General features: G+C 47.1%; 1 protein-coding gene across 2 annotated transcripts in view; it reads left to right on the top strand.

The window, feature by feature from the left end:
- KDM4B (lysine demethylase 4B) overlaps positions 1-5254 on the top strand; it is a 74374-nt gene extending 69120 nt beyond the window's left edge. For both annotated transcript variants that reach the window (XM_036399397.2, XM_054517360.1), the window contains 3 exons: positions 617-736; positions 1571-1663; positions 2344-5254. In XM_036399397.2, the coding sequence (XP_036255290.1) occupies positions 617-736; positions 1571-1663; positions 2344-2529 (399 nt within the window). In that variant the 3' untranslated portion in view covers positions 2530-5254. The remainder of the gene's footprint in view (positions 1-616; positions 737-1570; positions 1664-2343) is intronic.
- The last annotated feature ends 7905 nt before the right edge of the window (positions 5255-13159 follow it).

The following is a 13159-nucleotide window of genomic DNA, read 5'->3' as shown; positions in this document are numbered from 1 at the left end:
TTTTTCATTTTAATTTTTAAGTTGCTGCTCGCCTAGAAAATCTCATCCCGCTCTTCGTGACAGATCTTGTTTCTGACATTATCTCATTTATTTTTTGGTTGCTTTACAAAGATGTGATCTTGCTGAATGCAGATGACTTCACAGAAAGCAGTGTTTGTTCTAAATTTCATCCTATTTGTTTTGTGGTTGAATAATCTTATTTTTCAACTGACAAGTGTGATTCATGGGGGAAGCAGATTGTTCGTAAGCACTTCTGGTTCAAAACAGGGAATTCACTTAATAGAGGGAATGTCTAGAAGAGGCTGATTTGTCAGCTCATGCATTGCCTTCCTGATTGTGCCACTGATTCACTGAGTTGCCCTGCTTGTTTTTGAGATACAGGAGATGTGATGCTGTGGGATTTGTAATGAGAAATGTCCATGAACTGGGTGCTGGCAGCAGAAGGAGCTGCCAGAGTCAATTGCTGCTCTCTCAGGCTGGTTTTGTTTGAGATGCCCACAATTAATCACAAGTGCAGAAATACATCCTATTGCTCATTACCATGTGATTTTAGCACACCTCTGGCTCCTGAGCTCTGCTGGAGCTGTGTCTCTGACCCCTCTCTCTCTGTCCTCAGAGCAGGGACTGCATCCAGATGGGGCCCCCTCCGGAGGGGGAGCTGGTGCAGCTGCAGTGGACGGACGGGATCATCTACAAGGCCAAGTTCATTGCAGCCCAGATCAGTCAGATTTACCAGGTGAGTGCCAGAGGCATCCCTGGGCTGTGCTCCAGGATGGGAGAGCTTGAGCCTGCACCAGGGATGGGCTGCAGGAGCTGGGCAGAGCAGGAGGAGGATTTGGGAGCAGATGATTTATTCCCTCTGAGTTTGTCCAGCCTGAACTTGACACCCCTATTAAACTGTGCTCTGTGTCCTTCTGCTTTATGCAGAAAAGTGTATTAAAGTCTTGGGCAAAGGAAATAAGAATCCCTTAAAAACTTTTAATAGTTTTAACATTTTGCTGTGCACGTTTCCATGAATAAACATCCCTGGAACATCTGATGCATAATTCATGATATAATCAGTGCTTAGCAAAAAGGGTTTCATGGGAGGAGTTTTTTGTACCTGGCTGACTATTTCTGCTGGTTGAAATACAAATGTACTTTAGTAGCTGGAGTTGTTTCCTTGTGACCTGTAAAAATGCTTTGTTTAAGATGAAAGAAATTCTTATTACCATATTGGCCTGAATAGAGGGCTGCTTTTATCATAAGTGAAAAGCTGCTTTTTTCAGAGTATGAATCAAAAATCAGTAGAAATGTGAGGTGCTGGGCCAGCTGGAGTACGGATATTTTGGGATCCATGGAGCACTGAATGAATCCACTTGGATAAGACAGAGGTGCCTGAACAGCACTGAAAGCAGCACTTTTTGGGCTCAGCATCCTCCCCATGGTTTGGGAGCGCTCATTCCACAGAGACACCCATGGGAGCTGGCCCCTGATGCTTCCTGGGTGTGCCTGGGGGGCCCAGCTGTGCCACAGGCTGGGACTGGGCTGTTCAAACGTGGCTCTGAGTTCACCTTCTGCCCCCCTGCAGGTGGAGTTTGAAGATGGCTCTCAGCTAATGGTGAAGCGTGGGGATATTTATACCTTGGAGGAAGAGCTTCCCAAGAGAGTCAAGTCTCGCCTGGTGGGTACCAAAATAGCAAACAAGAAACCAGCTGCAGCTTGCAGAACCCCTTCACATTTTCTTCATGTATTTTTTAGACATTAGGTGAATGCAGCCTCCAGTTTCTGTGGCTGTAAAACTGCTTTTCATTCCCAAAATACACAGAGTGGAAGAAATCCTGGCCACGGATGCTTGAGAATCACAGAAATGATTTCCCCTTGCATGTGTTCAGCTCAGAGTTTTATTTTCTCTGGTTGAAAGATTATGTTCAGATCATTTTACACCATATGAACTCAGTTATATGGAGTCATCCTGTCCAAGGGTGAGGTGAGCTGGGCTGCAGCTCAGGGGTTTCTGGAGAACTGATTATCTCCGTGGGACCAAACCCCCTTTTCTCACCAAACTGGAGATTTAGAGTGTGGCTCTTACCTATAAATCTTTTAATCTACAAGATCAGGCTGTCTTTAAGTGCATACAGTGGAATTACTGAGCCTAGAAAAGATGAGGGATTTATTTCTTAGCTTTTGTTTTTTTTTTTATATATTCCAGACTTGCTGGGTGTTTTCAGACCCTTTAAAGCCATTCCATTTAACCAGGTGATGGGGCTGGGGAATGCCCAGGTTGTTCCCAGCCCAGGGGGACTGTGGGTCTCCCCCTGTGCTCCTGCTGTGCCCCTAATGGCTGTTTTGTGTCTCCTGCAGTCCCTCAGCACTGGGGCCCCTCAGGAAGATGTGTTCTCGGGAGATGAAGTGAGAGCAGCCAAGCGTCCCCGGCTGGGGAATCCCAGGAATCCTGAGGAATATGGACAAACCCCAGACTACCTGGCCTTTATGGAGAGCCTGTTGCAGACACAGTACCAGCCTGGGACTCAGAGCAACATGTTTTAACCAGGATTCATCCAAAATATTCAATTAACCCTTTTTGAGTTAGTGGAAAAATAAATAGGAAACTGTGGAATGGAAGACCAGCCCTGTGCAATAGCCTGCTGTGAATTTCTTTCATCTCCTCTTGGTTTGGACTGCAGGAAATCCCTGTCTGGCTGCTACCTCGACCTTGCCAGGAGTTGCTGACCAAGAGCTGGGGAGCTTGGAAACCCTTCAGCTTTTCACATGGAGACTTTGGAAGAGTTTCTACAGATGGAGCTTTGTGACTGGTTCTTTTTTTATGAGGAAAGGGTTAAAATTTAACAAAATGACTTTTTCAAATCTGTCAAACTTTTGTCTTTCAAGGTGCTATTACATTGACTACTGAAGCAGCCTTTGGAATCGTGTTTTCTGTACATAGACGTCACCTTTGTGAAGTTTTCTATGAATGAGCATTATTAAAAAAAAAAAAGCAAGCAAAAATAGGAAAATGAAAGTTTCCACAAAACATTTTTCTAGATTATGGCTTTAAAACAGAAAATAAATTAAATCCTCCCCCCTCACCCCCAAATGAATTGTGACTGATGTTACAGCGGGGAGAGGGAGAGCAAGAGCAGATGTCCTGGAATGTTCTGGGTTCTTCTTTTGTAAAGAAACACTATCTTTGTAAGCTGGGGAAGGTGGGGAAGCCACGTTCACGCTGGGCTGCTCCTGCCATTGGCTCTCTGCACGCCCTGGGATGGGCCTTGGCATCGCTGTCACGTCCCCAGGGAGGGGCTTAGGGAAGACGTGACCAGGTTTGGGTCATTCCTCTCACCTTCCTTCCCCATCTTTGCCATCACAGTTGCTTTCTAGTTCAGGATCAGCATGGCTTTGAGTTCCAGTGTGCCACCCTGGTTTGGCAAGTGTTCTGTTGCTGCTTGTGTTAGCTCCCCACGAGCCAGAGGCTCCCCGGCAGTGCTTCTCCCTTAGAACTTCTCCTTTCTCTTTCCTTTGTCTCTTTATTTTTTAATTTTAATTTTTTTTTTTTTTTGAGTTGTGCTCCTTACAGTGTGAGAATCATTCCATGACAGAAGCTTGGGAGGTGTTTGTATGTTTTTCTTTTATCCTATTAAAGAAGAAATTCCTCAAACATCTGATTGTCGTGACATCCTTTCCTTAAGCCAAGACTGAGCCTGTGAGTTCCTCCTGGGGAAGAGGAGTGCAAGCCCTGCCTTGACTGGACTCAGCTCACTGAGGATTAAAGGAGCATTAAAGGCAGAGCCCAGCCCTGAAGTGTTGAGGGGGCAGCTCCCACCTGGACGTTTGGAAATGCCCTGGGCTGAAGAGCTGCTGTGGAGCAGTGCTTGGCAAAGAGCCTGGTCCAAACCCTGCTGGAGCCACTGGAAAATCTTCCCCTCTCTTTGGAGGAGCTCAGTCAGTTCAGAGGAGAGAAGGAGGCAGTGCTGGTCCCGAGCTGGAGGGGCCATGGCAGAGCTGGGAAGGTTCAGGTGCAGGGGGGAGAGCAGAGCAGAGGGCACCCAGACCCTCCCCTCTCCCCACAGCCCAGCCTGGCCAGCCAGCAACCTGGAATGCTGCCCTGCAATCTCTTCCACTTAATTCCCTGAAATTACTGGATGGAGAGAGACAATATTCTTGTTTTTATTATTATTTTTAAGCCCCTTTGCAAGGTGGTTGTCGTTCTGGGGAGAGGCTGTTAAGCAAAGCTCTGGCTGGATCTTTAAGGGAATAAGTGGGAAGGATTTGTGGGCTAGCAGATGGTAGATTAGCATCTTAAGAGACTCCATGGGTATTAAACTGTCCTAGTGAAAGAGTGGAGATAGAATAAAGCAATTTAATTCCTTTTTTACTTTGGTTTTGTTCTCCCTTGAGGATTGGAGGTCCCATCCTTTCCCCTGCCTCTGCTACGGGTCCTTTTCCTGTGCCTGGCTGCGCCTGCGTGGTTGTGAGACCCTGCAAACAGGGTTCTGCTTTTGGGTTCTTTTATTTCTGAGTTTCTGACGTTTTCAGTGGATGTCTCCACGAATAAAACCAAACTGAGACTAATAAAAGTTTAAAAATTGGCAAGGTTCTCCCGAGCCTGGGTTGTTCCTCCCACAGAGCTGTCTCCTGTCGGTTGAAATGTGATTAAATAGAAAACTTGCTGTATAAAAGACTAAGAATGTTGCCAGGCCACGAGAGAAATATTTAAAACAATTGAAAGAGAAATTTAACCAGCAGAGGAATTTTTTTGGAGGTGGGAGGGAAGGGTGGGACGGGATGAGTGGTTGTGAGCCACGGGGAATTTCCTCTGCATGCTGGAGTCCTGCAGTAGCTGTATCCATGTGTAGTACCTTTCCCAAATGCTATTTATATTGTAAAAACACAAGTGTGTTCCCTCACCCCATATTCAGATGCTGAGTTATGTTGAAACATGAACCTGGAACTGTCGAATGCCCTTCCTTGGTGCAAGGATTTTCTCTCTTTTTGTTGATTTTTAAATCCCTCGTTTTGGTTTAGGAATGACTTGTGCAGATTCAGGGTAGTGGCCGTACTGATGGCCCCTGGGCATCAGCCTGTTGAAAAGGAAATAGGAAATGCACATTCCTCCAGTGAAATATATTTGTGTCTGATTATGTGCTATAAAAATAATGATTTTTTTTCCTTTCTCCCCCTAGATTAAGGCTGTGATGTATTTTTTGCCTATTTTTTTTTTCTCTGCCTCTAGGTTCAAAATGAATTAAAAGCTGTTGAGCATTTCAGAATGACACTTTTTGGGGGGTTGAAGTCTCTTCATTTCTAAGTTTGAAGTCTTGTGCAGCAGGAGGTCGCTGAACCTCCTCAAACAGCATCTTCCTGAAACTCCATTTAAACACCTTTAATTTCCCCTCCAGAGCTTTCAGGTCATCTCTTGTTCCCAAGAATGACTGTGCTGGCACAGGCACACAAAAAAAGGCAGTTTTGGCCCAATCCTGAGACTCAAATGAGCTGGAGCTGTTGACACAGAATTATTTGGCAGCTTTGGTAGCAGAAGAAGAGAAGTCCTTGGGTTACTTGCTCACCAATAGAAAATCAGTGGGAGTTATTTATTCTGCTTGAAAGCAGCAAAACAATTAAATTTTTGGTTTCCAGCAGGGGAAATGTAAAGGTCGCTGTGCAAATACTGTTTGGAATTGCACAGTGACCACAGTTTAACCACTTTTCCTGTGGAACAAACAGGATTTTGGCTCTGTTTCAGCACAGTTCACTTTGGCTCAGCCTCTCCAGCCCAGCCTTGCCATTTCAGATGCCAGCTGCTGATATCCCCAAGCAAACGAGCCAGCCTGTCCCTGAAACAGGAGTGATCCCCTCCCCTGTGCCCCAGATCAGCGTTTATAAATAAAGAAATGGCCAGATCCTCTGCTCATCTGCTTCATTTAACAGAGCCATCTCTGGAAAATGCAGCAAATTGTCTTTGACCAGGAGGGAATGGTCAGTGCCCCTGATCCAGGCCAAGATGCTGCTGCAGGGATTCATCTGCCTGGCCCAAGAGATGGATTGGAGCTGATTCAGGTGCAGGAGGGTCCCTGGGCAGTTTTCTCTTTTCTCTTTCTCTGGGCAGGTGTGATTTGCTCGTGGCTCTGCTTTGGAGCTGAGGTTTCCTTCCCTTTGTCACCTGAACAGCTCAGAGCCTCTTGGAGCTGTGCTGTGCCTGGCTAATCTGGGATTCAGCTGAAACATGGAATTAACACTGCAATCCAGGAGCTTTGTGGCCTGGCTTGGGTGATTAGTGTGAGATTTTTGTCAGCACAAAGTGAAAAATCTGCCTGAGCACAACAGTGTGAGATCCCTCAGCTCAGGGATGGGTCTGGGCTCCAGGAGCAATTTATCATCACAATTTTCACTAATTCAGCTTAGAGACAATTGGCTGCTTGTTAAACACTGCAATTTCTCTCACTTCTGTGATACTCCCAAACCAAGGGCTTGGTCCATTTTGTCCACATACATTTCCTTGCAGTTTTTCTCAGAAGTGAGAGATGTCATCAGGATTTTTCTGGCTGCAGGTGTTTGTGCTCAGTCCTGACATTCTCCCAAGAGTTTCTCCTGAAATCCTGGGGCTCAGTCTGGGTGTGAGGGCAGAGGGAGCTCGGGCTGGGAGCTGCTGTGGCACAGGGGTGACAACACCTCTGGCACCACACCTGGGCCCTGCCAGCCTGGGAACAGGGATCAGCCTGTCCTGGGAGCTGCCGTGTCCTGCTGCAGCTTCCCAGCACTGATGGACCTTTCCCTTTTCCCTTTTCCCTCTTCTCTTTTCCCTTTTCCCTTTTCCCTTTCCCCTTTCCCCTTTTCCCTTTTCCTTTCCCTTTTCCCTTTTCCCTTTCCCCTTTCCCCTTTTCCCTTTTCCCTTTTCCCTTTTCCCTTTTCCCTTTCCCTTTTCCCTTTCCCCTTTTCCCTTTCTCCTTTTCCCTTTCCCCTTTTCCCTTTTCCCTTCCCCTTTTCCCTTCCCCTTTTCCCTTTTCCCTTCTCCCTTTCCCCTTTTCCCTTTCCCCTTTTCCCTTTTCCCTTTCCCCTTTCCCCTTTCCCCTTTCCCCTTTCCCCTTTCCCCTTTCCCCTTTCCCCTTTTCCCTTTCCCTTTTTCCCTTTCCCTTTTTCCCTTTTCCTTGTTCCTTTCCCTGCAGTGCACCCTCTCTGTGCCTCCCTTCCCAGCTCCATGGTTATAATCTGGTTTTCTCCTGCCATCCTCCTCCTTATTTTGATGTCAGTGCTCAGTGGGGGAAAGTTTTCCCTTTTGTACAACTTTGCTTTCGATGTAACAGCTCTGCTTTCCTGCAGAAAAATTGCAAATAGGCTCTCCCAGCTGCTTTGTTCCCACTCCCTGTTCCTTTCTTTCCTCAGGATTTGTGTTGGGAGAGGAGGAAGAAAATTCCTTCCACGAGCAGGCTGCCAGTTCAAGGAGCTCCTGGTGTTTCCCTTGGGGCTCCCTCCAGTCCAGAGCAAGGAAAACAAATTCAAACCAAGCTGGTGGAACCCACCAGAATATTTCACACTAATTTTGGTGATTTATTAACTCCAGAGTAGATCGGGGAAATTTATGGCATTGTGTTTTTGTGTTGTGCATAATTTGGGGTAAGATTAATTCCTGTGTGATAAAGGAATAAAAAACCACAGTGAAGTCAGGCTTGTGCCCTGGAAATGGTTTCCAGGCTCTGCTAGAACACAGTGAAACAAGATAATGGGAAAAATAATGGGAAATGTGGTTTGCTGTGTAATCACTGGCCTCTGGAGATTTTATTTTGGTGACTCAGCAGACACAGAAATGAAAACTTGAGGCATTTGGCCACTGCCAAGGTCGTGGCTGTTGCTCTTACAGCAGGATTTGAAGTTTCACAATGAATTTGGGGCAAAAAGAAAGAGAATTCCTGGCACCCTTGGCGCTGAGAGCTGCCCTGGAGCTCCTCTGGGAGGGATGGTCTGCTCCATCCTGCTCTGCTCCATCCTGCTCTGCTCCATCCTGCTCTGCTCCATCCCTGCCCTGCTCCATCCTGCCCTGCTCCATCCTGTTCTGCTCCATCCTGCTCTGTTCCATCCTGTTCTGCTCCATCTTATTCTGCTCCATCCTGCTCTGATCCATCCCTGCCCTGCTCCATCCTGCTCTGCTCCATCCTGCTCTGCTCCATCCTGCTCTGCTCCATCTTATTCTGCTCCATCCTATTCTGCTCCATCTTATTCTGCTCCCTCCTGCTCTGCTCCATCCCTGCCCTGCTCCCTCCTGCTCTGCTCCATCTTATTCTGCTCCATCCTGTTCTGCTCCATCCTGCTCTGCTCCATCTTATTCTGCTCCATCCTGCTCTGCTCCATCCTGCTCTGCTCCATCTTATTCTGCTCCATCCTATTCTGCTCCATCTTATTCTGCTCCCTCCTGCTCTGCTCCATCCCTGCCCTGCTCCCTCCTGCTCTGCTCCATCTTATTCTGCTCCATCCTGTTCTGCTCCATCCTGCTCTGCTCCATCTTATTCTGCTCCATCCTGTTCTGCTCCATCCTGCTCTGTTCCATCCCTGCTCTGCTCCATCCCTGCTCTGCTCCATCCTATTCTGCTCCATCTTATTCTGCTCCATCCTGCTCTGTTCCATCCTGCTCTGTTCCATCTCCTGCTCTGCTCCATCCTGCTCTGTTCCAGTTTGCTCTGCTCCATCCCTCTCTGGGCAGGTGGGAGGGGGAACCAGCCCAGGGCTCCAGCAGGGACCCCCCAGCTCTGCCCCTTTCCCTGCAAGGAGCAGCCAAAGCCGAGATCTGATAACAGAGCCTGCTTGGAACAGCTGTCTGCTGACAAGTATAATAAACTGTATTAATGGTGTCATTATTATTCCCTAATTAAAAGCTAATAACTAAGAGTTAATTGCCTTTAAAAGATGAAGCAGTGCCATGGCAGGGATTTATCTCTGTTTTTCTTTGCTCGCCTGGCTGTGCTGATATTTTCAGGCTAATTAATTGAATCAAATCTTACTGAAAACTAATAATCTCCCTGTGTCGATTCAGCCAATTGAATTAAAAGGTATTTGCTGTGTGCTGGGCTCAAACAACCCCCTCAGATATTTATAAATATTTCTCTGTGTGTGTGTGTGTGTGTGTGTGTTGTCACCCGGGGTCACAGGGTCAGCAGGACACAGTGGGAAAAGCTTCAGGAGGGGAGAAGTTTCTGCTCATGTTCAGAGCAGGGACATATTTGATTTTGGGGTGCAGGTGCAGCGACAGAACCACGCGTGGAACCCCCCAAAAAGTGACCCCTCTGCAGCTCCCGTGGTGCCAGCTGGAGGGAACCAAACGTTCTCTTTGGAATTCACTTTATCGCTGTTCATCTTCAGCGCGGAGCGAATTTTATTAAAGTTCCCCAAAGAGCAAATTGTAAATTCATTAGGGCCCGTTTTGGACTGCACCTTCTCTCATTTTGGGTAAAAAGGAGATTAGAAGTCATCTGGGCTCCGTGATAATTAAAAAGAAGATGCTCAAACATAATTCTTAATTAAACAGCAATGAGATAAGAACTTGTGTAGTCTGCTTTTGGTGTGTTGGAAAGATGCAGAGGTTCCCATTGTAATTATGTGATTTATGATCTTCCACACAAAGATGTAATTAGTTTTTTCTCCCCCCTTTTTAAAATTTAAACATTATTTAGATAAAAAATTGTGCAGCAATTTGAATCTGCTTTTCCTGAAGGAATAGTAATTTGGTTTGATTTATCTTTAGGTTTCAACCTAAAAAATTTATTTGGAGCTAAAAGGGGATACCCTAAAATCAGACCCCTCCTGCAAGTCCAAGAGCTCTGAGGGCACCTCCAGCATCTCCTCCCCAGCCTCTGAAAATATCCCATGGCCCAAACCTGCAGGGCCCACGGTGGGTTTATTTTAGTTATTTTATTTTATTTTATTTTATTTTATTTTATTTTATTTTATTTTATTTTATTTTTATTATTTTATTATTTTATTTTATTTTATTTTATTTTATTATTATTTTATTTTATTTTTATTATTTTATTATTTTATTTTATTTTATTTTATTTTATTTTATTTTAATTAATTTAATTTAATTTAATTTAATTTAATTTAATTTTGTTTTATTTATTTTTAAATATTTTTTTGTAGTTTTCATTGCATTTCTGGCTGTGGTGACCTTGGCTGGGGAAAGGTTTGCACCTCTCCCTGCTCTGCTCTGGAGGGGTGGAGGTGGATGTGGTTATCCCACATTTTGGACGGCCCCATCCCTCTCCTGAGCCTCAGCAGGAGAATTCCAGGATGGTTTGGGTTGGAAAGAACCTAAAACTCATCTCATGGACAGACACCTGGAGCCCCATCAGTCTGAGCCTTAGCAGGGTGACTGCTGTCCTAAAAAATATTAAAAAAATATAAAATACATCTGTGGATTAATAGGTGTATAAATATAAAAATACAAATATACCAAAATACTAAATATAAAGTTACATCTATGGATTAATAGGTGTATAAATATAAAAATACAAATATACTAAAAATATGAAATATAAAAATAAAAATCCATGGCATCCCCAGGCTGCCATTCTGCTGGTTCTTGCCCTGGGAAGTTCTTGGCTCTCCCAGGCCTGGCATGGGAGTGGATCCTGACTCACTGGTGCTCAGCAATTTCCTGAACAACACCTTCCACAGCTCAGGCACAGCGTTGTACATTTAAATAGAAGAGATTTTTTTTTTTTTTTTAAATCATTCGGACACAATTTTTCTTTCCCTGGGGGGTTTCTTATCCTCAGTAAGCCCGGGCTAAAGCCCTTGTGTAACCCCTTAATCTGGGGCTGCCATCTGCACCCTGTGTGCCCCCTGTGGGCACAGAGCCAGCCCCAGCTCCTGAACCCCAATTTCTGCTCCCCATGGCTGGGAGGAGCTGGGATTTGGGGTGTGGGGAGGTAAAGGCACAGTGGGGTTGGGATTTGGGGCTTTGATTGCAGAGGGATCCCCTGGGGGTCAGCAGGCAATGGGAAAACCAGGGGGGTTAAAGGGTGGATGCATCAAATGCATGGAGTGTGGTTATCACACTTTATCACACTTTATCACACTTTATCACACAGCAGGGTCACTGCTGCTCTGCTTCAGCCGCTGGGCACCCCATCCTGCCAGGGACAGGGACAGGGACAGGGACAGGAACAGGGACAGGGACAGGGACACCTTCCACTGTCCCAGGATGCTCCATATCCCATCCAGCCTGGCCTTGGGCACTGCCAGGGATGCAGGGGCAGCCCCAGCTGCTCTGGGCACCCCGTGCCAGGGCCTGCCCACCCTCCTAGGCAGGAATTGTCACAATTGTGGGGCTGCTGCAGCGGCTGAACTCGCGGTTTCCTCCCTGGGAAATGTGGGAGCAGGCTCCCTGTACCCCCTTCCCAGAGGATGAACTTGGAGCAATAGTCAGACAATTTTCTCAGCACCTCTGAGGGTATTTACTTTTTCCATTTCAGTTCTACATCTGTTCACTTGCCGACTTGGAATTTGCAACCATCTTATTTAGGAGAAGGAATTGATTTCTCGCTCTGTTACTGCTGCTCTTGCTATAATTAAAGCATATTGCAACGTGAGGAATTTCTCCTGGCCTGGGAACTGCTTTGCCACTTGGGTAATTCTGTAAACCAAGAAAAGCTTTTCCTTTTCCTCTGGAATGTAAATTACAGCTACAGCTGCTTTAAAGCCTTTGTTCTGCTGCAGGGGGCTGGGGGCTCTTGGTTCAGGGCTGTGCAGGGGCCTGGGGGCTTTTGCAAATCAATCCCTCAGGGATTTGGCATCCAGGCTGCTGCAAACTCCAGCTGAGGCACGGACTGGTCCTGCCCAGTGTGTGAACGGGAGCTGGAGCAGCCCTGGGAAGGGCTTTGCTGCTCTGAGCTTTGTGGGCAGCACTGGGGAGGTCTGGGTGAGCCTGGGGCAGGGCCGGGGCTGGCACAGAATTGATCAAAGTGGGAGCAGGATCCCCTCAGGGATGGGATCAGCGCTGGCTCTGAGTCCTGCCAGGATGGTCCTGCCTGGAGCTGCTGCTTGGAGCCAGCACTGAGCCATGCCCTGCACATCCCAGGAGGAAAAGCTGAGCTGCAGGGATGGGTTTGGCTCTGCTCTCAGGCTCCTTCTCATCTCTCATAAAATAAAAGGGGGCTCTGAGACCCCTGGTGAAACCTGTCCATGCCTTACCCCTGCTCCTGTGTGGGGAACTGGATCTGTGTGGCTCTGCAGCCCCTGCCCTGTGAAACATTCCCTGCAATGATTTCCTCCTTCCCTCCCTGCTCACACCTCTGATAAAATCCCTGTCAGAGCTGCCGTTTGGAGCTTGTGTGACAGAGAGAGGGAAAAATCCCTGGGATCAATAAGGAACAATAACCCTGCCTCCCTCCCTGCTGCAAAGGGGCATTAATGAGCCATCACTTAGAGTTTAATTAAAACCAAAGTCAGCCCCGTGCCAGGTCTGGCACAGCAAAGCCAGAGAGACTGAGCTCAGAGCAGGAATTCCTCTTTCATTTGCCCTTTGCACCTGGGATGGGGACCAGGGTGCAATCCCAGAGCCTGGAATCATTTCTGTTCTCGTTTATTTTATCATTTTTTTACCTTTTATTAATCCCTCCATCGGGCTGCTGCATTCAAAAACTGCGCCTGGGATGTGATTCCAGCAGCTGCTCCTGGGGCTGCTCCCTGGGAGCCTCAATCCTGCTGGGCACTGCCAGGGTCCCAGGGAATGGTCCCGAGGCTGCCAGAGCTCCAGGAGCTCTCAGGGATGCCCAGGCTGGGATTGCTGGGGTCTGTGCAGGGACAGGGGCTGCTCTGATGATCCCCGTGTGTCCCTTCCAATTCAAGATATTCCATGATCCTGTGAAAAGATTTCATCCTGTATTTGCCTCCCTAACTGGCTTCCTGTGGAGTTGGTTGGGATTTTTTGAAAGATTCCCTTAGCTCCCAGCTGCTGTTCCAATTCTCTCTGCCACTCACCTTCCTGTGCTCCTTGTGGAATTTATTTCAGTTCCGTGAGGGGTTTGCATTCCAGCCTGGGGGATGAAATGCCAGCTCAGAAAAGGGTGGGAGCAGAATGAGAGCCTGGAGAGCAGTGCTGGGGATGGTTATTGGCACAGAGAGACAGGAATGGCAGAGCTGGGAGCGCAGGGGGAGGCTGAGAAACAGAGCTCAGAAGAAGAATCAGTTT

This window comes from Molothrus ater, chromosome 26 (genome assembly GCF_012460135.2).
Source record: "Molothrus ater isolate BHLD 08-10-18 breed brown headed cowbird chromosome 26, BPBGC_Mater_1.1, whole genome shotgun sequence".
Taxonomy (NCBI): Eukaryota; Metazoa; Chordata; class Aves; order Passeriformes; family Icteridae; genus Molothrus; species Molothrus ater.
This window is presented reverse-complemented; position numbering and strand designations above follow the sequence as displayed.